A 27548-nucleotide genomic window follows, 5' to 3' on the forward strand; every position below is an offset into this window, starting at 1 on the left:
AACAAAAGTGGATTAAAAGTTATTTAGATGATAATATTTGTAATATTGTAAGCTTTTTGTTTAGTTTTAAAAAATTATTGATGTAAGTTATTGAAGAAATAAAAACGCTATATCATAGATAATGTTTTCTTCTTTAAAACAACAGAAAAAATAATAAAATAAAGAGGTTCTACTATTAATTTACGTTGAAAGTTTTGTTTGGCTCAATACTCGTAGGACTTATAGCTGTTTTTCTGTTTAAAATCGTAAAGAAATTATTATTGTATTTATAGATCCACGGACACGATAACGATCACATTGGTGTGTATGTGTGTGTGTTTTCTTGGTTTAAGAAAAATTTTGAGTTTTGTAATTCGAATTTCTGAGAGTTGAGTAAATTATAATCTTACCAACTTGTTATACACATGATTGTTATACATTTGTTATTGTCGTGAGTAAAAATATGAAAGTGGTTTATTAAGCAATTTAATATTAAAGGCAATTGATTCTATACTACTGTATAACCTCTATGATTTTAAGTGTAAAAAATAAATTCTCTTTCATGGATTTTATATAAAGATATGCATGTTTAATCATGTAATATATCTAGATTAAAATAATGTCTTAAATTTTAAATACATTTAAATTTAAATTTTGTATTTAAATACAATTTTAAATACAAAACGCTACAGTTTTAGTATGCGGTGTTAAGTATTTATGTACTTTAATGTTAAACGATAACCGTTATACTTCAACTGTCGACTCTATAATATACTAGAAATAATTTAATAGTGAAAATATGAATTAACGAAAGAACATGAACTTTTACGATCTCTAACAGATAAAGTACATTGTATGCACGATTCATCGCACCACATAATCTTAATATTCTTCGTTATACCATACGATTGGTTAGTTGAATGTCATTTATGATGTTTCCGAGTATTATGAAATAACTCGTATGAGTTCGTTCATGTGATTGGTACTATACGGACTTATCTCAACGGCGTTATAATTGTTACAATTGTGCTGAGTTTAGTAGAATAGAAACTTAAGACACCCCGAAGTCGTTCTACTTCATACTTCAAGGTAATCGTAGTATAATATATTATCCTCTATAAATTGTCAATACTAATAATGGAAATTTGGGATTATACTTGTATTCATACATTGTAAAGCAGCCGACTGTTTTTTAAACGTTCATCAGACGAATTAGGGGTACTATAATAATCTGCTTGAAGGTATAAAACACAACTAGCATTCATATTAAGCACGCCAATGTTGAGATACTAATGTTTGGATCCAAGAGAAATAGATAACAACAATTAATTTTTGAACCTTGCAAGTATTTTCACTTTCGCATACTTCAGTTTTAAATGACAACAACGTGATTGACATTCATTACTGACGAATGATAATTTCCCTATTCGGTCAATCAAGAATGTCAGTCTTCATTCATTAATTTATTTTATCAGTCAAAAAAATAAAATATTCGTGCTGTGTAAATTTAATTAAAATTTTTACATATACTTACTGTTGAGTTCGTCAATTTATTGAAACGAATAAAGATGCTCTTATTGGTTTCACCATTTATTTCGCATGTGATGATGCAAAGAAATCCAAGAAGAAATAGAAAAAATTCTGGATAAAAGAATGGTTAGAAAAAAGAAAGTCATTCTCTATATTAACTTTTCGGCTCGTCCGACTGACATTCAAGTACATAAATGAGCAATCAAGAATGTCAAACATCTTGACTGACGATAAAAATTCATACATGTTTGAATTTCATCTGTTATCAAATTTGATTGCCAGTCATTATCAGTTATACACATACACGGTCAGTCATAAAGGTTGATTGTCATTGACCGTATATGGGCCTTCAGAGGAAGAAAACTGTAATATTTATACATAAATATACTTGTCAAACAATCGTTATTTGTGGTACACTAAACGTGGTGTATTTTCATAGAATTAGGGTTCAGTTCAAAGTTTGGAAAAGTCAAATACTCGCAGTATTTTTGGTTTTGGAAAAATGTTGGGTTTTTTTTTTATATACTAATTATGGTTTCAACAATAAAGTTACTAGCCAGAAAAGAAGAATTTACATTTTATATTTTAAATTATTTTTTAATATGAAAATCCTCGCACACTACGGTCTGCACTATGGCCGTACGGTAATTTATAAAAATATATTTTTATGATCACCGATCGGCCTAACACTTGCGCACACGTTACATAACATCGTAGTAATTAAGTAAATGTGATCGTGAATTTTACTATCAAAATTATAGCAAGAAAATATTTGTCATTTTCAAGTGCGTGGAATTATATTATTACCGTTCTTAATCTCGTATGAACCACCGTCATGGAATGTTAAACGTGCAAGATTCGTTGCTTAACGTAGCCTTTATTATTATTAATTATTTTTTATAAAAAAAAAAATAAAAAAAATATTTGAATAGCTTTTTAAACAAATTTAACTTTTTTGAAGTATTTAGTAAACTACTGAGAAAATCAAAAATGTACTCATGTTACAAACTTATAACCATATTCAATTTTGTTACCTATAAATAAGTATTTTGCATTTAAATATAAAAAATGGTTTTTTTACATTCTTATAATACGAAAAAACACGAAAAAAAAATCAAAAAATAGAACGTTTGCTAAACTAGAATTGTTCTAATTTTTCCATTAAGTAAATACAAAATAATTATTATTTATATTTTTATTTAACATTAACTTAATTTAAAAAATATTAATTATATATATTAAAAAGGAATAATAATATAAAATGATTTATTTAAAAAAAATTATAATATAATAATTATGCAGTGAAAACTAGTTGTTATTTTTATAACACTTATAATACTTTAGGCATAGTTATTGTATAGTCATTTTTTTTATGATAATAATAATAATAATAATAATAATAATAATAATAATAATAATATTTATAGATATCACATTATAAATTAAATTTACAAACATGTTATATAATATAATGTTATATATTGTGTTATATGTGTTATACGTCTTACAATGTTTTTATATATTTTACATGTTTCATAATATAAACCATTTTATATTATTGTTTCTTTTCAATTAATAAAATTTATATTTTTTAATACTAGAATATAACATAATTTTAAGTAATTTCATTGTTTAAATGTTTAATATACATGAAAATATAATTTACATTAGATGGTAAACGCTAATTTGTTTTTGGCATTCAAGTTTGTTTTGACTTTATGCACTCAAGTTTTCTGTGAAACATCTTTTTTTAAACTAAATTACATTTTAAGAAGATTATGTAATAGTTTATCTCAGGTAAAATAAGAAACATTTTTACTGATGAATATAGGAAAAATATATTTTGTGTTTGTAAAATATTAACTATTGAGTAAAAATAGTCTTGCCACCCATGCATTTTATTACCTTTGTCACGAAAAGTGACCATAAATCTTTATTACAAAAATAGGTACATATTATCATTAATTAAATAATTCTAATAATAATTCTACTCTATTATGATATTATTAGAATTATTCCATAATCTATGACAGCGGTTCTCAAACTTTTTTTTCGCTTACCACTTGAGTATATTATCAATCAGTCACGTACCATTAATGATTAAAAATAGAACCATACAAACTTTACATAGTTAAATACATTTATTTTAAATAAAAAGGCAGTCAAATAGAAAAATAAAATTATTATTTATTTATTAATACAAATTTATTAGTGTTTTTAAATTAACTTTTAAATTAATTTTTAAATATTGAAATTTAATTTCCTTTCTATCACCGTACGGTCTTTCACATACCACCATGTAGTCCTTCGCATACCATTTAGTGGTACGTATACTACAGTGTGAGATCTGCTGATCTATGATATTGTTAAATAAAATTGATATTAGTAAATATTATTGAATAAGAAAATAAATTCAATACATGATCAACATTTTAAGATGACCCTCTTATATATATTCAATAGGTATTTTGATTAACCTGTCCATTGTATTGTTTTATTTGTTTTGATTTTAATAAAGTTAAATAATATTATATATTTATTTTAATGTTTTATACCTATTGTATACATTTATTGCTTGTTTAATTTTAAAGTTACACTTTCAGTTGCAGTAATTATTTTTAGTTTCTATACTGTTATTGAACATTAAAAGGAATACTTTTTTTAATTTATATTTATCATATGTGATTTTTATGAAAAATAAATTAAAGCAAACCATAAATAAATTACAATAAATTTGATATTTGAGTGCTTAAAAACAATCCTAATGAAGAAATGTATATTTTTCTACTCTAATTAGACTCTAATACCTAAGATTTTTCTGCATTTTCACTCTCGTTAATGTTAAATAAGATCTGTTGTAAATTGTTAATATACATACATTACTTATATCTGTGCATCTAAATGTAAATCATTTTTTTTGTAATTAATTTAACTTATTAATTTAAGTTAAGTCAAGTTAACGATATTTTTTAACTTAATTTTTAAATGGTAAATGTAATACTTATGCACATTAACTTAATTGTTATCTTAATTGAACATGAACTCAATTAACTTAACTGAGTTGAAGAATATCATTAACTTGTCCAGTTTTGCTTTTACCACTGGGTTTTTTTTCCACCGACACGTTTCACGGTGGACTCGCCGTCTCGGGCAACTTCTTGCGCGCAACGACCGTTCCGAACGTGCTGGTGTCACGTGTTTTTTTATTGGATTTTCGTCCCGTGCGGAGTATCCTGTTTATTATCCTGCTTCGGGAAATCATAACCCGTTTTACTGGTCGGTTCTAGCGTTTGTCGCAAGGTCGCGTGGGCATAAACATTCGAACGCCAGATCGAGGTTCGAAATACAGACGATCGCGCTTTGTAACGCCCGTCGTTCGCTACGTTTGTAAAAAATATTGTTTCATACGATTTAGTCTGATTATCAGTGCTCGAATTGGTCAAAATTAAGTAGAGAAGCTCAGTCCAACAATTTGAAAATTGCGTTCCATGTGCGCAATCATTTAACGCAGACGAGTGGGAGGTTATCTAAAATTATCTAAAATTATTATTGCACAACTACAAGTTAGAAAAATAATAAAGAAAATCAACGGCCATAAACGTATTTTCATACATTTTAATCTAGATAAAATAATTTATTAATATTTTCTTTTACATAACACAAATTTATATAATTTAATTAATTACAATACTAGACATAATATTTTATACATTTTTATTTTTATAAATATTTGAGTATAAAAATATTTACTAAAAAAAAACTAAACTATATTTTTTATTTATAATTTGCTAATATTCAACTTTATTCTACCATCATCAAAATAAATATTATTTAAAACTCTAAAATAAATTTTTAGTTGATTTGAAATTCCATTGTAATAATTTTAAAATTATTTAAATACTTGTATTCATTTACTTTATAAACATGTTCAAGATCAATATTCACTTATTTTTTATGTTTTTAATTAGTATTAAAAATCATGTCTTATAGTACATCTTGAATGAAAATATAATTTGTCAATTTGTGTCAGTTTTTTTTTTTTTTTATGTTTATGTGCACCACTTGAATAATGAATGAATCACGAATAATATTTAGTTTATACAATCGGACTGAACATGTAATAAACTGTAGTTAGAATAACTAACTATTGTTGTTATAACTATAGTTAGAATTGAATTTGAAGTTTTGATGTTTTAAGATTCAATTGCATCATTTTATAGTAATTAAAAAATATTCAATGTAATGTTCAATAATATGTGTGCTGAAACGTCAAATCGAATGTATTACATTAATTTACCGAACTATTATTTTTTACACCTAAACATATTTCATACGCAACGAATAGATTGAAAACATTTTTCAATGTCGAATCTATTTTGAGAATGTGCAATAAAATAAAATATGGAATCGGTTGACTAAAAATCAAAATATTATTTCTAACGTTAACACTTACGCGTGACAATAATTATATCACCTACAATATAATCGACAAGATAAACGTTCTGCTTTCTACAATCTGTTGGCTTCCATGAAATCCCTTCGCGAACGGCGTTCTGTAATCTAAATGATGTATTGCACGTATAGTATGGAATTTTTTATCAGCCACGGTTAAGTGTGTGATTTATGAAAGCTTCCTTGGAAATATTTATAATTTATTTGACCATTTTTAGGTTTATTTATATTAGAGTAATTTTATTATGGTCATGATATTTTGTTGGTCATAATAGTAATGTTGTATTTATTTCTAAATTAACAATGAAACATTTTAAAACATTAATTTTCCTAATACAAGATCACGATTACTTAATAATAATAAAAAAAAAAAATGCAGTATACTTCCAAACCCAAAACAGAATTATTAACCAATAAATAGATAATATATTCATCTACACATATTTCCAAATCAATTATCTTTGACAAGATAAATTGTAATCCTACGAGATAGTAGATACTCTAAATAGTTTAATGACTACGTAGGTGGAACTAAAAATCATATATTGACTTTTGATTGTTCGTTGTTTATTGCACTATGCATGAATTTGAAACTGTATTAATTAAAATCTTTATTAGAAGTTAGTCATCCAACATAAATCGCACACTTGACCGTAACCATTTTTATTTTACATTTTCCCATAAACTTCTGGGAAACACGAGACGATACTTTACTCACTTTGGTTTTTGGATGACACTGCTCGCATCTGTGCGTCAATACGGTTTGTTGTCTGGAACCTTGGCATTTTAAAACAAACCATAATTCATCAATTAAGTCCCTCCACGTGGATCTCTGAGGTCCGATTTGCTATTTTGGGTACAATGGGATAAGGGAAAAGACAAATAGATTAGTTTTAGTTCATGTTGGTCATGGTACGATTATTATTCGTCATTATTATATGCTACCAATCCTAAGAATTTAAATAGCAGTATGCAAACTCTTTGGTATTGCCGTATTTTATATGAAATCATTATTTATAATATCTAATTACGATATTTAATCATTATTATTCAATAGTTCGTCATACGAGGGAGTTCTACACAGGTGTATTGATCGATGTAATTTTCACTAGTGTTAAATATACAGAACTACTAGTTATTTGTTCGATAAGTATTATTTTCAATGATGCAAATATGCAATGTGTACATACTTGAATAAGACTTATTGTTTTTTTTTTTCAGAATAAAAAGACCTCTTGTACTACATTCAACTTTAAACTAGCAACATTTCTGGTATTTTCTATCGGAAGTATTTGACTCTAAGTTATTTATAGTATTAACATTTATCTTGCAATAAAATTGTGAAATAAACTTGAATACTTGATCCAAGTCAAATAAAATTGAGTACTCGTATATACGAGTATACAATTTTTTTTTCGAGTCGAGTACTCGAACTCTACCCGAAAAATTTCACAAGTATCACTCGTCCAATTCTAGAATATATATTCTAAAATATATACATTGAATAATATGAGAAAAGAAACGTAATTCCTATTTGAAAAATAATGCCATAGAAAAGAATACCTTAAAAGGTATAAAACATACATTTCTTGGGAAACATAGTCTTTAGGTATACATATTTTTTCTGAAAATAAGAATTAAAAAAAAACGAATAATTTGTGCATAATAAATGGGTTGGTATACTTAAGAAATCACTGTGAAAAGTAAATGCATTAAAAATAATGTAAAAAAAAATTCACAAAATATCGTAATTGTATGTTTTTCATTATCAGAATGTCATACGGATAATTATATTATTTGAAATTTAAAAAAAAATTCACGCCGATGTTATCGAAAAAAGTTTTATTAGAAGACAGTTGCACTTGAATGTACGTTATTACGTTTTCTTTATAGTCGTATCAGTTTCCATTTATTGCTGTCTTTTGATATTTTGCTTTTTTCCTGGTTTTCTCTTAACAATCTGTTAATTTATCAATACGAAAATTAAGCATTCGTGGATTTATAATAAGGTAATGTGTACTTCACATTTAAGTCAGTGACTTTGTGTATGATCCGAGGTATTACATATCGTGTATTACATGCACTCGAGTCTATGCGTATGTCAATATATATTAAAGTCAGAGAAATGCGTTTGGATGAAGAATTCAATATTCCGAAAATTTATCAGTCTTTTATTGATCACAATTGTGATGGAGAAACTGTATGATTAGCCAGTAAAATATTTTCTGTGGCAAAGAATCATATGAAACACAATAGTTTCTAAATGTAACGGAAAAAGTAACATCCGACAATAGCGGAGCGACTAGAGATTTGGCACAATGCGTTTTTATTAAAAGCATCCTGGATGATTCTTTCGGCCTGGAATTTGAAAAGGTGGTATTTGAAAAAGGACGAGGCAACGTGATAATAACCATAAATAATATATTGGGTGAGTCATTAAGAACGTTTGATTATACTTTCTAGAATTATCGATACTGTACGAGATCCAGGATCTATAAAACTTTTATTTATATTTTGTAATATATGTTTCAATTAATAATACATAATTCGTTGTATTAGTTTATTGTTTATTATTGTTCATTCGACGTAGGACGCTGTAAGAGGAAACAATTTTCATTATGTGTTATTGAAAAGCACGTATTGCAAGTACGCGCAGCAACCAACACCAACCGAGTACGTCGTGGATTCCTCATTTGAGAGATTTTGGTCAGGAATTTGAAAGTCAATGAATTATAATTTGAGAAATTTCAAACATAAATTATTGTACAAAATAGTATTGTGCTGCGCTACATTAAAAGATTGACAAACATAATAGCAGTTAATTAAATAATTTTTATATTATTTTGACTTCAAATGCGATACGAGTCTAAATAATTTTGAATTTATAGTGTTTACGTGGTGATAGTTGTTTAAAAAGTATATGCATTATTTACTATTATTTAAGGATTTTTTTGTTCGTAAACTAAATTGTATGAATATTTTAATGTACAATCTAAATGTGAAAAATTATGAGTCATAATAATGGTTTTGGTATCTGGATATAATCGGTAGAATGGTATGACTGACGTATATTATATATATATATATATTTACCGAAAGACTTATAAAACGATTTTGAGGGTAAAAAGTAAAAGGCTTAAAACTTTTAGCCTTTTAGCCATCAGTATAATAATCGTAAACGAAAGTAAGCGCGTCACCGATAATGACATTTTCTTGACAATCGTCAGACCGAGAGGACAGTTCATAAATAAAATATTACTGATGTTTGTTCAATAAATTGTACGTTTAAAGTTAAACACGCTTACCCACGCAGTCGGATGCTTATACTCTTTTGTAATGTATACGTATATGTACGGTACGCAGATACATTTACGTAAAATATAATGTATTCCCTTTGCAGATATTATGTCGTTTTCAGTACAATTTAGATAAACACGAGTGCATTAGAATCTCATTATACTTAAATTGCTCCACCGTCGGAACTTTTTGAAACAACCCTCGACGCCTGTGCAATATGGACAGCATATACGAGTAGTATACTGTAACGATGCCGAAAATCTCAAAACATACCGTTCCCTTTATACATTTACTATTATTTAATCGCATTGGCTATTGCATTTTGTTTGCTGATCGATATTTATTTTAAATTATTACTATACATACTTATTTTAAATTTTCGTCATAGTTTCGAACATTCAAAGCTGTGTTTCTTAAAGGTATACAATGGGTTGGATTTTCGAGAAATTTCGCAGATTTCAAATCAGACTTATTATTATGTACAATAGTGGAAATGATAAACAGTCAATGTGAAAATTGGCAATTCAATTTCATACATAATTCAAACGGAGGCATTTTTGATAGTGTTGTTAAAAAGATAATATCTAAGCTTAAAATTAAATTCAATATATTAGAGTTTTTGTTCTGCACCATATCAATGTATAATGAATACTTATCTGTATATTAGTAATTAAAATTCTTACATTATATTAACAACCTAATAAGTCAAGAGGGAAAATATTATTTTTAGTTATGAAATTAAAATTCATTGTTCATAGAATAATCTCTCAACAGATAACTGTATTAATGTTTTGCGATTCATAGTATTAAAACCGTTCAAAGGTTTTTAACTACTGTTCATTCAAGTTTTACTGAAACAAAAAGGATAAAATACTTCGAAACAGTAGGTATTTGCAACTACCATTACTATCTTTTAGAAAAATCCTAATATCTTGCTATATTTATTTTCGAATTTTAACACTAAGTAATAATTGTTGATTAAATCAATTGTTATGCTTGGAACTTTTTATTTACCTTTTATTTTATTTAAACATTTATTTTATTTTATAATATTCATGTTTTACGTTTTGATTTGTATTTAATGACAATAAATAAAAACAACTAAAGGACTCATATAATTTGATATTGTAATATTTTAGTTTTGAGGACTAGAAATATACTAATAAAAAACTATCGAATTACAACTTCTAATAATGAAAATCAAAATTTTTCTTTGGCAGCATTTAAAAATTTTCAGTTAAATATTTTAAATCCATTGATTAATGCATATCCTATTTATATTTATTTTGCAGAAGTCCTACAGTATACCATGCATAAAGTTTTTATAGAGAATATAACATTTTAGTATTTTAGCGATTATCATAATATATTTTTGTAAGTACTTGTAACTTCTCAGAAATATTAATTGAATTTTGAAAAATAATATATATTATACTTATGGACATTTTTAAAAATTATTTAAGTTACGAGTATGAAATAACAGATTTGCAGTTTAATGTTCATCATATTATCCGTAATTTATTAAATTCTTATATAGTATAAAAACTAGTGATGGGTTGATTTTTTCGAATCTCGAACCGAACCGAACCGAATCCTTGATGTTCGGTTCGGTTCGAAATTCGAACTCAGCATAAAAAAAAATCGAACCGAACTATCAAGCATCTTTTACTGTTCGAAAATCGAACTTGAAAATATTTGTCGAACCAGACTTACTGGCCACGATAGTTCAAAAACCAAATATTTGTATAATTTTTCAAAAGTTATTTTTGAAAAATATAAATTAATAATGATTATTTAGAAATAATTAGACTGTAGGCGATAGAAATTGATAATCTGTAAAGGGCACGTTATGCATTATTTATAATAATAATGCTATTATAATAATAATAATGTTATTTTTCCAGTCGCATGTTACACATCCACACTCCACCGACCAAAACATTAATAAGTTGTTTATCACCAATAGAGGCAGTGTATCTACATTCATAAATTAGCTATTTTTGTTTTTATCATATTTATTATAGAGGTTAAAATCTATTTTGGGTAAATTCATGGTAATATTCCGAAACCGCGACTGTGATGTTAATAAAAACATGTTTACAACTTATGTCTTACATTATAAATTCTACCAATCATTCTATATTTGTGAATTATAGTTATTATTACTACTTTTTTTATATATTATTAAAATGTACTGATTGTATTGTCATATTACACTCAGTACTTAATACTCAATTAATGTTTTATAATCTACAAGATAACATGAGAGATTGTGCTCTACTGGTTTTGAAAAATAATAATAATAATAATAATAATAATAAAAAATTATCTAAAATTTAAATGTATTGTAAATAATATAATATTTGTAATAATTATTGTATAATATTAATGTACAATAATTATTTATTTTCATTTACATTTTAAGTAATTATTACTTAGACTTAAAAGTTAAAATGTAGAATAGGTAATACGAAAATTTAAAATACAATAGTAATTAATAATTATGGTTTATTTAATTTGTAGGTAGGTACAATGTAAATGATAAAAAGTATTGAGTTCGAGTTCGAGTTCGACTTAAAATCATAATAGATTCGGTTTGGTTCGGTTCGGTAGAAAATATGAAGGTTCGGTTCAGTTCGAGTTCGAAAAAATAATTTAAAGTTCGGTTCAAGTTCGGTTCGATTTAAAAAATCAGGGTTCGACCCATCACTAATAAAAACTCATCCATCAATTTTAAAAATGTGTTTTTGCATATACAATAAAATATTAAAATAAAAAATTTTCTTTTCAAAAACTTTGTCAATTCAAAAAATATGTTATTTACCTGTTCGATGAGTTTTATTTTCTTTCTATAATGGTAAAACTCAAAAATGGACACCATTATTGATATGACGAGTCCCACTAGAAGCACGGCAAATACTCCACCTGAACAATCACACACAAATAGAAAATATTTAATGATAATTTTATGTGGATATATTATATTTTACTGAGTGGTGTTAATTGTGAAATGTAAAGATAAAATAAATATACATATATTCTTGAAATCCAGTGTGTTAGTTTTTGTTCCTGCTCCAGATTTCTCAGACACACACATGTCATTGGGTGGCTTCCACCATTTGTTGTACAGCATTTGTATATCACCCTTCTCTTGTAGATCTAAAATCGCCAAAGATATCTGATCTTTCCACGGCGAACCTGGTGGCAAAATATTATTTAGGTACACGTTGTTATATATTTCTAGCTCCAACTCTTATCTGAAACTAACCCATGGGCGTGGCTATTCCATATCCTTTTGAATCTAGCAACCCGTTTATCTGTGTCAGGTTGCAGTTTCTCTGTACTACGTAATCGAGCATTGTGGATTCCATCAGAAACGCGAAGTTACCTTGCAATACCCTTTTTATGCCTTCGTCATACGACGTCACAAACACCGAAGGTTTTTTCTTTTGCATGTACGCCCACATTTTCTTATACGTTTCGATCATTGAGTCCTTAAAAAAAAAACCGATTATTATGCACGAGATATAGTTAGAAAATACCATACATATTATTGAAGAAGGTATTATTGTAAGTATACCTAGTTATACTTAGCTACAATGTTATTACTTCAGATTAGTTTTGTATTTACTCGAATGAAAAAATTAAATTGATATGGTTTGTCGTTACTTTGTGAAACGTTTAACATATATTAAGTGTATAAAGAATTTTAAATGTAATAGAATTGAAACATTTTTACTCTTATAGTCACCGGATTCGTATATAGTTTAATTTAATTTCCGTATGGTATGATATTCGATTGTTGTGAAACTTAAATATCAGTTAAAATTTAAGTATAAATTTAAGGAAGTAAAATTTTTTTAAGTACTATTTTACAGAGTTTATCGGCGTTATTAAAATATTTCTTTTATACACATAATTGTTTGGAATTCATTAAATCCATTCGTTTCACATTGCATGTATAAGGAAATTTAGTTACATAATGGAATTACCCTAAAAAATGTCATTGTTGTTCCACTGTCCAATGTACCATAAGCTATGTTTGTTTGTGCAGCAAGATCTTCTGCATTTTCAATAGGGCTTACCATTCTTTCAACCGTCAGAAAAGCAGCTAAATTTGCTGTATAAGAAGATACAATAATCAATGTAAATGACCACCAAACACATCCGATTATTTTCGTGGAAATAGCCTGTTTAAAATCCAAAATCAAAACATTTTATTTAATGATGTGATTAGAAAATGTTAGAAAATTAAATTATGAATTATTATTACAATATACAAATTCTGATATTTGTACAATCAAATAAAAGGTACTTACTACTGTTATTGGTTTACAAATAAAATTAATATTATAAAAATAATATATACCCAAAATTTACAAATTAATATTTATAAGCATTTATAAATAAGATTTTCATACTAATATTTCTTAAGGTATAATAGTCACTATATTAAAATTCTTCTTATCACTAGTACACAATAATGGTATAGAATTATGAAAAAAAAAAAAAAAAAAATGAAATCAACACGTTTTATATTAGTATACATTATCTTATAATTCAGTACTATTATTTTTTTCTTTTTTAATTTAATTTCATTTAATTTTAAAAAACAGTCATACATTATAAAGAATTATAAAAAAATTAACAATATAAATAATTATTTAAAAAGTTATTTATTATTAAAGTATTTAACTTATCCCAAATATGTATTTTTTTTTTTTATTTTGCAATATTTTCCACGATCGATTGAATTCTAAATATATGAACATTAAATATGTAAGGATTACGTGGTGTGAATAGTACATTTAGGAAACCTTCTGGTGAAAGTATTTAAACAGTTATAATTTATAACTATTTTAACTGTCTATCACTTTATTTATAACTTAGAGTTATAATACAGTTAAGGTTAATCAATTATTAAATGATTATTCAAACAGTTATAGTGTTCTTTGTCACAAAAACTTATGCTAAATTAGGTTATACAGTCCTAATGCTACTACCTTTTAAACTTTTTGAGGGATAATTTTAATAAAGGGTATTTTAATCATGTTAAATAAATAATATTTGCTCGTACAAATAAACGTTAAATATAATAATATATTAAACTATAAAATATTAATTATTGTTATAACGGTATAACGATTAGGTGTACCAATAAGTTATTATCAATAACGTACCTAACGTTTTATTTGAAAACCGGTCGAAGTTATTCAAAACTATTTTTAAAGATATTAAATATAAATTAAAATTAAAACTTTGTTAATTATGATAATATGTATTAATCCATCAACTCCCAAGGGAAGACCTTTCTGAGTCCCTATTAAATCCATCACTGGTTAAAATAAATTGACTTAAGATTGGTTATGGCTACATTATAAAATCTTATTTTTATTACAATTGGCTTAATTTTAATATATTTTTATACAAATAGTAAACATAAAAATAACGTTTAGAGTTCGTTTCAATCGGTGATTATTTCAAAAATTCAAGTTCAATATATTATTATACCTTTGGACTGATGTCTGAACCTTGTTGCATAAGTGAACCAATGGTGAACCAAAAACTATTAGACAATGTGAATCTGTTTAAATGGGATGGATTGGGATCTTGTTTCGGGCTGCTGAACAATTTCCCGGAATTTTCGTCCTCCCATTCATACGGTGAAAATCTGGCTACGATGTATAATGTGACGGATACCACTATGTATGCAATTAGCCAGTAAATCCATACTTCTAGAGCCAGTGGATTCATGAATGAAAAGAATTGTGCCGGTTGATTGCTAGGGATCTATTGATAATGAAAATTAGCTTAGCGACTAGAAGGCCAAAGTCAGTATAACAATAATTGTAATAATTGTTTTCAATATTCTATTAAAAACCAAATTGGTTTAGTGATTTTAAAAAATAATTTCGTCTCTAATTATTATAGTAATTAATTTCATTCAACAATTTGGAAATTCACTGCCTACATGACAAAACATATATTTTTTTATTCATGACAAAACTTTTAAAATGTACATAATACATTTTTTTTTATTATTAAAGTAAAATAGATAAAAGTGTTAATGAACTATAGAACTATATAAAGTATATACAATTTTAGTCGAAACAATTACAAAATTTCTAGAAAATCATGAATAATAAAATTTTTTATAAAACATAAATGCTGATTATTTTATAAATATAAAACAAGCTTTACTTATAGAGAAATATTTGTACTTTTATTTATTTTTTATTTAAATTTAAAACTCTAAACTTCTTTATACTTATAATATTATCCTTAGTCTACATTAGTTTTAATTGTATTTTGTGGTTCTACTATGTGAAATCAGAATCAAAATTTGATATTATTGAATCTATAGTTTGAGTTTTTAACTCACAAAAATATTACGCATTATAATAATACAATGTAATTATTTTTTAAATTATCACTTGTATTAGAATATAACACATATAACACATATTATTATACCTTATATAAAATACTGATACCCAAATTCATAAATGGTTTGGTAAAGTCAATAACACTTTCTCGAGCATAGTTAATGGTCATTGATCCAACAGCTAAATCTGCTTTCTAAAAATGAACATATATGAACATAAAAAAAAAAAAATAACAATTTTCCATATTGATTATCAATAGTTTTTAGTTTTATTAATGATTTTTGCACCAAATTTTTAAATAGATCTGAATTATTATTTATTTTTATTTGACTAAAATCAATAAGTAGGTGTTTTAACTAATATCAATTTAGTTGAATATATATATATATATATATCATATTATAATTAAAATAGCTAGATAAGTTATGTTAATTTTTTTTTAAATTAATAATTCAAATAAAAATGCTATAAATAAATAAATATTTGTAGATAGGTGAAGAATTAAATTTCAAAATAGTTATATTTTATTTAATATTATATTTGAGTGATAGAAAAATATTTTTATGATTATATCTTTATACAAAGCAATTTCAATTTAAACAGTTAACAACTCACATGTTTTATGAGTTGCTCGACAATACCATTCCATTCTAAAGTCATCGGATCTTGAGCACCATATTTGTTATCAGGTACTAAATCCAAAATGTAATCAAATCCAACCTGTTTAGCAATCATTTCTAACAAATCAACACAAAATCCGAAAAATCTTGCATTGCCCGTGTAGTTTTTACCACGATGCATCATGACGTAAGGAAATTCCTATATTTTTTACATAACAAATAAATAAAACAAATTATACTACTATGAGTGAAAAAAAATATACTACATTTTTGGATTTAGTAAATGTTACATTATTATTGTAGTACATATTTCATATAATAAATGTTAAGTTTATAAGAAAATATAATAATGGTCAGTTAAGATAAAATAATAATAGTTCAAAAAAAAAAAAAATTAAACTTAAATTTATACTTAATCTAAATTCTTAAGTATATAACTAAGGAATTTCATTAGACGTAATTGAACTTCCTCATATTATTCTATGAATTCACATTATTTGAATTTTTTGAAAATAAATAAAGCAAAAATGATGAAAAATACGACTTTGGTTCAAAAATTTGCATCCAATTCAAATCCAGTTGAATTTTTATAGAAAATAAGAAAATAATGTACATTGATAAAATGTTCGAAAAAAATAATTTACATTCGTATACACGTAGTTTTTAATCTTTAGTATATATTATGTTGCATATTATAAAAATGCATAACATTGATTTTCAGTCGTAATCATTGTGCTGTGTATTTTTTCTATGGAAATGATCAAATATGTTGTTCAATGAAAATACGATTCTATATTGAATCTTGTTATATTATTTATTAACTAGTACCAACATATAAAGGGGGTATTTTTATATTTATTTTTTTTTACTCGAAATTACATTCTTATGATACAATGTAAGTACAATCATACTAGTATTTTATTCATTCATATAGTATTTTGTTCATTATGAATTGTATTAAAATTCAATTTGAAATTTTCAATAATAGCTATAGAACATAAGAATATTAGAATATGTGTGAAATAAGAATAGATGTTTAAATATTTTAAATTGATAAAACGATGGTGTGGATTTTTACTCATAGGTTATAACTATGTGAAACATTTCGAATTAAAAAACTGAAATGTTTCACACAGAACAATTAATTTCGAATAATGATTAAGAAATGATTTCAATGCTTACCACAATTGTGACAACAACAAGTGTGATGTTATAAGGAGCCGTATCGTGGAATGCTGACATGTCGGTGATGTTTACACCTAGTCCGGGTGTCCATTCGCCGACTTTAGATAGTGCGTGTTGTTTAAGTTTCATCAAGTCTAATTTGAAATCAGTCCTCCGACCTCTTTTGAACTGTATTGGTCCAGTGAGCCCTTTTATTTCTACCTGTAATAAAATAAATATGTGCGAATATTTTGAATCTTAAAAATTATAATATTATAATACGATGGGAATAAAGTTCATTCAAATAGCGAACGCAATACGAATCGGAAGCTTTTGTAAAAAACATATAAAATTTAAACCGTATCGCTTTGATCACTGCTTATTGTAATTAAATTAATAACTTAACAAGCCAGTGCAGTATTTTCATCGTTCATTTTTAACAGTACATACCAATAGTAAATGTGTTTAGTATGGTAACGTGAAAAAGACACAATAGAAGTGTTTAATGTGAGTATAATATTATGCAAATATCGACATGAATTGCATAAGATAAGGTCTTGAGTATTATCAATATTAAATATGAAAACTATATCGTAAAAAAGATTTGTAAGGTTTTGGAAAAATGAAATTTCAATGTTATATAACTTTAATAAATTAAATTTAATATTAAATATAAGTCACGGAATAAGAGCTTGTTGTATACAAAAATATGCTTATGGCTCGTAGCGAGTTATGCTCAAGTCAATACTGTCAATTGTTATGGGCGACAAAAGACAATGTGTAATTTACATTGTTTCTTAGTTAGTATGTGTTATACCAAGAATGAATGGTTTAATTGAGATTGTATATGTACATATATATTTAGTTGAAATACCACTTTGATCATGAGAGGTTTGGAAATAGTCGAAAGTGATTACTGGATTATAATATCAATTGATAATAATTTGATTTGAATCAGTATAGGTATACAATATAACCATGGTATTAGTTACAAGTTTATAAAAAAATGATTTGTTTTATTGGTTGTAAATTGTTTGTGTTATATCTCTAGGTTAAAATTATGTTTGGTTTATTCTATTTTTTTTAAAGATTCTTTAGTATTAAAAAAAATAAATAGATTAATCGCTACATTAAAAATTTAAATTAATGAATTTGAATTTTACTCCTATATTTTAGATTATAATCATTTGATAAACTTATTATTCATATAAAAATGATTCATTTATCAATGTGGTAAAAATAAAATAAAGTAAGAAAGTATGACCTTTAAAAAAGTTTGATTTCAATCTTAATAGAAGTAGGAAATATTGCAACTTAATATCTTATGGAAACAGTAAAAATAAAAAGGTATACAAAATAATTATTATTTATTTAGATATTCCAGGTTCATTGTTAAACGATATTTGTTTTGAGACTATAACTTTTTTGTAACATTTAATTTAAATAAAAATGTAATACGTGTAATTATATGTAATGTGTGAGTATGAGTTGAAAAAAATATGTACTTTTAATTTATTTTGTTTACTGAAATTCGATACTTCCAACGTTGATTAACTCACTTGCTATAGTAATAAACAAGCCTTCCAATATAATTAAATTTTTAATTAATCTAGATATTATTGCTTTTGTTCCTTATAAATAACAATTTATTTTTAAATATAGCAGTAGTGTTCAGTTTGTTCGAACTGTTTATTGTTAACCATCGAATAGTAGTGATACTAATATTCAATTTTTTGTACTAACCTGATGAAAACGTATTTTTTTTACGTTTCAGTACTCACCGAATTGATGTAGTTTATCAAACTTGAGCCGTTCGCCCAAGGCACTTCGTTTTTGCAGGAAATGTTCGGGTATTCGAGTATATTGTTCTGTTGAAGTGCACCCAAGCCGACTGCCAATACTTGCACGGAGTCATACATTAGAGCTGGTTCACACTAGTGCAACGCGTATTATATTCGTAGATTAGTGTTTTTCGTTAAAAATCGTTGATGAATTTTGTAATTAATTAATTTTTTTTTTTTTTTTTTTTTTTTTTTAATATTAATCGAATAGAAGTTCGCGAAAACTCGACCAACCTGCGTCAACATAAACTTGTTGATTGTTTGGTTTTTTTCGCTCGAATACTTTTCCATGTGTTTGAGTACTTCGCGAACACCGACGTCTTCAATATCCACCATTCTGAAAGTTGTCAGATTTACAAAATTGTATTTGAAGTCTTCCAAGTCAAACATTTCCATGTCCTAAAACGATCGTCGCGACTTAATGTTATTATTAAATAAGTAGCACGGCGTTTAGATTAGGCAAACTAGCACCATTGGTGTATACAATTTTTTTCTTTACCCTTAGGGAATAATAATTTTATTTAATATGCAACAATTGACTACCCAACATCGTTAAACAATATAATTATACTAGACATTTATATATAAGTGTCATTTATCTTAATTGACCGATTAAATAATTTTTCTAACCTTGTTTTCCAAATTGCTTTATTTTTTTTCATAAACGCTTATGCAGTAATATTAATTAGTTCCTGTATTTATTTTTGACGCAAATTGTTAGTCATTATTTATTTGTAATTTGATGTACAAGACTACGGTGTACAAATTAAGTTCAAAATGTTAATCAGCGGTGGCATATTTACATTTTTCTGCGTATAGTTCTGTGGAAAATTGCTGCCCCAAATAACTAAAATCATATGCCTCACCAATTGAATTATCATTTAATTACTTACTATGAAATATATGTTAATTATGTAAGTATACAAAACAAATTTAATTTAAATACTAAAATATAATTGCTTAAGATTAAAACCATTTTTATTATTAAATAATAACAAATTAAATTTTTCAAGATTGCCACTTTAGGCACATGTCTCCATAAAAAATACGTCATTGTTAATCAGTAAGAACAAATATCTAATTAAAAAAATAATAAGTGTAATACTATTGTTGAAACGAACAAATTAACGGCAATAATTAGTATAATTAGTATAGATTGTAAAAAAACGTATCATTTTAAATTAAATATATTTTATTAAATAGAAAATTAAACAATTCATGTACCATAAGCTTGTTGTGTATTTGTATTCCATTATATCCCGATTGGTTGCTTATTTTGTAATAATTGGTTATAATTTATTAATAAAATATTTTTTCATAAAAATATAAAAACATTGAGAAATTTAAATTTAAATGTTTAGTAGTTAGCATGTGAATATATATTTTTAACTATTATAATAAAATATATTAAAACAAAACTCAAGTACGTGGTGATTTGAAAAAACTGGGAATTTCGTTGTAAAAAAATCTACGCTTATAGACGTGCACAATTTTATTTGAGTAAATACATAATAGTGGTTCATTACAAGACTAAATTATTTTTGTGCAGTTCAAATTAAATTATTTTTAATTTGTATTTTTCAACCAAAAATATATTGCTCTATAAAAACAATGTCTTCTTGTATATTAATGGTTAATTTGCAAAAAAAAAAAAAAAAGAAGTATTAAATTCCTATACGAATTATTTTTATTTAGGATCGTAAAATTTAAATATTTTATCAAGTTTGAGCTGAAATACAAGTGATAGTATGATAGAAATTATGATTTTTTTTTATTCGCCATGTGTGTAAAATTTATCGATTTAAAGACGCTTTAATAAGAAGGTTCGACACAATTTTAAGTTTTGTTTGTTTCAAAACATGTAAAACCTCTCTATCACACTTTTTATACAAATACTTACAAATGATGTGAAAAGATAATGAAATTTGTAATCGTTCATCTGGAGCTGCAGTATCTACTTGAAAAAAAAAATACACATACACTCGAAAGCAATGGGAGTGTGAATGGAATGTATACATGTTTTAAAGATTTTATACGTACGCCTCTTAGAAAATGATTCACGTGTTTCGATTTCGTATCGACCAGCATATTGTAAATCTCGAGGTTTTTTATCTCATTCAACACCGATCTATATGTTTCGGGGGTAGCGTGTCTTAAATACACGTCTACCATTTTTCTATCTGGTACGGTTTTCATGAAATCTTTCATTCTGAACAAGTCTAAAATACCGGGTGTCAATAAATTGATGAACATACATATTAACAATTTAAACACACGTACACATACATAAATACATACTAATATGAATACAGTTTAAATAATATGCGTTGAATTATTAATTAAAAAATTGATTCAAAGAAATGATTAGATTTTTTAACTTTTTGCTAAAGCTAGTTTAGGTAAGCACTTGGTTTCAATATTGAATCATAAAACATTAAATAACTTAATACTCATAATAAGAACAAATAATTATGTTTGTATGTCTATATTTTCATTAAGCGGACAATCAGGTTAACGGTAATATAACACGTTTACCGATCTTATTTAATAATCTGAGAAAGTAGAATTGTGTGTTTGTTTTATGATATCTAATCATGTTGGTAATCATCTAAAACAATTAGATCATACAAGATTCAACTAAGATGTAATAATATAAAAGTAAAGCATGACCGAACTGTGAGATCTGTGAACTTGTGAATAGATATTTATGTGACCATTAATTTAGAGAAATTACATGTCGGAACGTTTATTTATGAAGGAATGTTGGTGGATTCTGATTATTAAAATAAGATGTAAAGATTGTGATTTAAATACATTAGAAATAAAAATAAAACTGTATACGGTAGAATGAATTGATTGTACAGAGAAATATATCAGATGATAACGAGGAAATAATGGTTGCGGATATTAAATTATTATAAAATCGCGTTTGATGGAAGTCAACTCCAGTTCTGTAAAATTATGCAGGAAATAATGTTAAAAGTAGACAAGCTAATGTTTAAAGAAACAGTATTATAAATCATCATATAGCTCAATTGGATACTGTTTCACTGTTCGAGAAATACGAATAGCTGACCTTAACCTAATCAAGTGAATGTTTATAATGTGTTTTAGGTTAGACGATATCGAAGCACTGGAATAGTTGGAGGTTTTTGATTACATTTTTTATCATGACACGATATTCCATTAATCGAGATTAGAGTGAAATACGTTTGCAATAGAAGGTTTTATTTTGATGGTCGGAGTTTATGTTTCATTTTTAGAAAACAACCCTAGACAGCTACGGTGTTGGATTATTTACTGTCGAATAACTAATTAACGCGAGCAAATGTCATAGAGTAACGTACACGTAAAGGGGAGTAAAGAGTTAACAACAATAGATAACCGGCTACGTAGTGCAATATGTATTTTGATGCTATATTTTATGATGGGGGATAGTAGCTGTTATGTCACTGGCCGGGTGAACATGGTGAAATTTACGCACCTGCTATGTACGCGTCGGACGAGCTTTAAACGCAAAATGAGAATTTATCGAATGGCCGATCCACCCTCTACTTCTGCGGGACGGCCGGTAGTCACGAGTCGCTGTAACGATACGCAGTGTATATCCGTACGAGAAAAAATTAACGAGGCACGTATGGAGTGATTAAAACGCGCCGTTCAACTCACGGCTGGTTCCTGTGCATTATCCTATCGTACTGTGCGACGATTAAATCGTATCGTAACACGCGTACCATCATTAAAGATACCGTCGATTTGCGTGTGCGTTTGTCGAACCGTGAAATCGTCTACGTCAACATATCGGTTCCGATCGGGGCGACGATGAAAACTTAAGTAGAATTATCGGAAATGCGGTCGATTCGCAAAGTAGAGCTCATTCGAATACACTGCGCTATTTTACCAGAAACCGAATGAAAGTATTGAGTGGAAATAAAAAATTCCGATCGAATGTCATATAGTTGGTACATCAAAGCTTATAGAAACTAAATAAATATTTATGTATGATTTCGTCTTGGGCATTTTTCTTAATCACATATTTTGTTTGTAGTTTTCAAAGTCGTTACGATGAATGATGTGAAGTGATGGGGTCAGTTATACGAATACATTTTTTGAAATTCAAATTCAAAAAACAACGTATCTGCTTTAATAAAGAATTTTTAACAAGGTTTCAGATTTATTGTGATATGGTGTGTGCATATATATTTAGCGATTGTTGAAACAAATTTTTCAAATAAAAGTTAATTATAGAAAAACTCGGGATATTTCAAATATAATATATGTTTCATCATAATGAGATAATAATAATATCTAAAATGTAATTTAAGTATTTACTTTGGTTAAAACCATATTTGAAGGTTTTTTTACGTTCCAGCAACGACTGCGACTTATTCTTTGAAGAAATTATTATTTAACTCCAATAAATTAACAATTATTGTAAAATCTTTATGACTGCTGATCAATATCCCATCACTATATAATTGTCGATGGTCCATTGATCGGCTTTTGGATTTGAATTATATGAAATTTGAATCACTTGGGTTCACATTTGAGGGGGAAAAAAAACGACAGTTTCAAAATATGGGAACTCAATATCGAACAGCATAAATTGCTATGGAACGTAATGTTTCAATTCGATTTGCGAAACTCATTTCAAAGTTTAATCGTGAGCCGTTTATGTTTTGGTAGCGTTCAAAATCAAAGATGATCTCAAAACTTGATATAATTATATAACTGGTTTATTGTGTATAATTTAATAATCTTGTCTCGATTACACGATTTGCATATTATATATAATTATGAAACATTTTATCGAATATATAAAAACGGATTTACCATAGTCGTGTTCGTATATGATGGCCATTTTTGTCCAATTCAAAAACGATATTACATCGCTGTAAGCCTGATTCAGCAGGCTCTGTTTTGGATACAAGTTGATGGATAACCTTTTGGGTTCCGTTTCTAAATCCAGTCTTGACTCTATGTGAGGTAGATCTAAAGCGTCGCACATGGAATGCACGTGAGAAGCCAAGTAACTATCGGCCGGACCGAAAAGAGCCGAGATGCCCCGATCGAGTTGATTGCATGCTATTCGCAAGCAAATTATTGTTTAATAAAATATAAAAATATCATCAACACCATTAACACTATTAAAAATGCAATACCTGTTTTCATTGTGTAAAAACTATTGTCATTCGGTACGTATTGAATGTCGTAAGATACTTGGGTATGTGGCAGTAGATTAGCATCACGATTAATTTGATTTACTGCGAATTTGAACGCTATTTCAATACTACTATTTCTTTGCTCATGTGTAAACAGGGCTCCTAAATAAACATTAAAATGTAATATTAATAAGAAATTATACAACTAGTCTGTGTAGGAAAAGTAATTTTTCAAAATAATTTCAGTCTATACGTGTTTACTAAAAGACCCAGTATCATATTTTATAATTATAATTTGTTTTTTAAACCTACAAAATTGTTTGGGTCGTATGAAGTGAATTTATTATATTTATTTACCTAAAACTAAGCAAAATAATGTTTTTCTCAGAAAAAAATTGGAATGCTTTAATTAAAAATTAATAAATAACTATTGATTTACCATCATACGAAAATAATTAAATTAAAAACTTTTAAACTATAGAAAACAAATAAAGTAAGTTCGACAGAAATTTTGTTTACACAATAAATTATATAATATGCAATAAAGTTATTTAAATTATTCATTTGAAACAAAGTAAATAATTACTTATTAGCAAAGTTGTTTAAGATAACTAATATTAATTATTTCATAAAATGTTGAGATACTCATTGGATATTGTTCTAGTGTGTAGTTTAAATAGAATATTTTTATTATGTTTTGCGCACAAACATTTCATAACTATAATTGTTATTGGAAAAATTAAGTCATTAATAATGCCCGGCTTTTGCACTAAAAAGTTGTAGACCACTTAATTCTACGGTCAATCTACCGAATCAAAAATAATAATAATAACCATAATAAAAATCATTTTATCAGCTTGAATATAACTTCATTTCACGTCTTACAGATCGACTTGTGTGCGTTTATATAGTATACAGTATATATATATATATATATATATATATATATATAGAATAAAATCGAAATGTTGTAAATTTGCCATTTCGCAGCGCGATGAGAAATCGGATATGAAGCATTAAGAACGTAATTTTCCGGTCGATTTTCCAGCTCTGTGGCTGGTTATTGGTCGAGTTCCTGTTGTAAATTGAAATGTCCATTACCAGCGTCTGTACCTTTTTTTCTTTTTCTTAATAGACCTTTGATATGATGGTTCTATAGTCGTTATACGATCATAAATGTTGTGAAGTTCAATTGAATCGTGTGTTTTTGAAACACCTGCACGAGTGTAATGAACATTATAAAATAATTGTTAAACGAAACGGATTGTCATTTGAATAATATAAGAAATCAATACATTCAATTTATTTGTGTGGCAATAAAATTTATTTTCATATAAATACACCGTGTTCAATAGATTATTATTCGGCACAAAATACAATAATAAACGGAATGATCCAAATATGACTTATCGTTTTTTATGTACGATATAATATTTTGACTCAATGAAAACTTTTTGTTTATTATTCCACCCTATTTAAATTAAAATAATTTACTATGGAAAGTTATATTGATTAAATTATAAATAATTTACTATTCCTACGCTTATATACTCGTATGTATAATTATTTATGTTATTCTTAAATATAATAAAGTAACAGGTCATAAAAAAATAATATAATATCATGTAGTCAAAATTAGCACTAAACACTCAAATCGTATACTATTGCAAGTCGTCAGTATATTGATTTTCATCGTGACAGTTGATTTTATTGTATTTTTCATACATTTGAGCCATAAAAATAAAAGCATTGGGAAATGTATTTTAATTCCAACTCGACTATAGAAACTATTTAAACCAATCAGAAACATTTCTATAGTTTTGAAAATAAAAATAAATACTTGATGAGAAAAACAATTTCAAATATAAAACTAAAATGACAGACCACTTCAATTTTATAAATAAATAGTGTGAACGCAGAGCAAATTAAGTCTCTAATATGAAAGTTTTAAATAAACATATATTAACATTTAAGAAAGAAAAATATTATTATTTGAAATTTAATATAATATAAGTCCAATTTAATTCAAATACGAAATTTCAAATGCAAAATATATATGTAGGTAAGTCAAATATATATATATAGGATATTTTAAAAGTATTAATATAATTTGAAGTACTATAAAAAACAAAAAACCAATATCACAATATCGACATTTTTAAACACATTATAACTAAACATGAAATAGTATTTTGCGGCTTATAATTTTAATGTAAACTTGCAAATTTAATAAATTACATTTTATTGTAAATTTATGTAGTAAATGTTAATAATATGATTACACCATTAATTTTAAGTATTTTAAAATAGTAGTTCATTACAGTATTTAATAGTACTATTTTTTTACTTCTAAAATACAAAAGCAACTTTACCTATTTTTATGCTATTCGATTGATGAGTTTGAACTAATATCGATCGCAATAATATTTCCAAAAACAACCAACTCCAGTACTGTGTCTTCATTATTCGTAAGGGTATCCAAAAGTATGTTTAACTGAAAAATAGATTATAACGTGTTAGAAATGTTGTTATGTAACTACACACATACACACACACACACACACACACACACACACACATACACGCTCACATTATACATGTATTCATGCGTATTTTCACATGGAACAAACCATTATGCATGTTCATTATTTCGTAGCGTAGGCAGCATAAATCATGATATTTTTATCTACTTATCACGTTGAAAGTTACCGGGCTTACCCGAAAAATTTTCGAATGTAATTGAATAGTGTTGTTGCATGAAACTAATGCGATTTTGAGTCGATAGACGACTAACAACTACTGCACGGTTGTACGACGACGAATATCACAAAACCATCGAATTTCGCGCGGAAAAACGTATAGACTTTTGACAACAACCTCAGCAGAATTCGTGTGTCACGCAAAAAAAGAAATGTTTCGATGTGATAAAATAGAAATATTTGTATAATTAACGATACTGACGCATATTACGTACCTGTATAATTGCGGTGTTATTACTTCTCCGTAATCGCCTTTGAATGTACGGGCACGGCCGCGGGGAAAACATTAACCCTTCATAGAACACGCAGTGCCACTGTGTGTGGTTTAACGTAAAGACTTGTCCGGCTTCGGCGATGA

General features: G+C 26.6%; 1 protein-coding gene across 3 annotated transcripts; it reads right to left on the reverse strand.

Moving 5' to 3' along the window:
• Positions 1 to 5513: 5513 nt before the first annotated feature.
• Positions 5514 to 27503, reverse strand: LOC112679657 (glutamate receptor ionotropic, kainate 2-like). 3 transcript variants are annotated; one of them, XM_025549546.1, is made up of 18 exons: positions 27406 to 27503; positions 26804 to 26925; positions 24432 to 24593; positions 24103 to 24354; positions 21310 to 21488; positions 21170 to 21223; positions 19504 to 19668; positions 19210 to 19362; positions 17447 to 17650; positions 16260 to 16463; positions 15733 to 15837; positions 14770 to 15048; positions 13251 to 13448; positions 12527 to 12752; positions 12292 to 12456; positions 12083 to 12183; positions 6680 to 6808; positions 5514 to 6069 (listed from the first exon to the last, which is right to left on the reverse strand). In XM_025549546.1, the coding sequence occupies exons 2-18, from the start codon at positions 26892 to 26894 to the stop codon at positions 6019 to 6021; spliced, it is 2718 nt and encodes a 905-aa protein (XP_025405331.1). In that variant the 5' UTR covers positions 26895 to 26925; positions 27406 to 27503; the 3' UTR covers positions 5514 to 6018. The 3 variants fall into 3 exon arrangements, with proteins under 3 accessions (XP_025405331.1, XP_025405332.1, XP_025405333.1); XM_025549547.1 differs by lacking the exon at positions 27406 to 27503 and adding an exon at positions 27150 to 27395; XM_025549548.1 differs by lacking the exons at positions 24103 to 24354; positions 24432 to 24593; positions 26804 to 26925; positions 27406 to 27503 and having other exon boundaries at positions 21170 to 21226; positions 21310 to 21399.
• Positions 27504 to 27548: the final 45 nt, after the last annotated feature.

The sequence above is a fragment of the Sipha flava genome, unplaced genomic scaffold (genome assembly GCF_003268045.1).
Source record: "Sipha flava isolate LNK unplaced genomic scaffold, YSA_version1 165_pilon_pilon, whole genome shotgun sequence".
Taxonomy (NCBI): Eukaryota; Metazoa; Arthropoda; class Insecta; order Hemiptera; family Aphididae; genus Sipha; species Sipha flava.

What these genes read in the sequence shown, in the direction of transcription:
- LOC112679657 (XM_025549546.1), bottom strand. Translation starts at nt 26,894, where the DNA reads ATGAAGACACAGTACTGGAGTTGGTTGTTTTTGGAAATATTATTGCGA. An exon ending in GTTCAGACATCAGTCCAAAG is followed by an intron (nt 13,449 to 14,769) that starts GTATAATAATAT and finishes GATTTTAAACAG; the next exon opens with GCTATTTCCACGAAAATAAT. An exon ending in AAATAAAACTCATCGAACAG is followed by an intron (nt 6,809 to 12,082) that starts GTAAATAACATA and finishes TACCCAAAATAG; the next exon opens with CAAATCGGACCTCAGAGATC.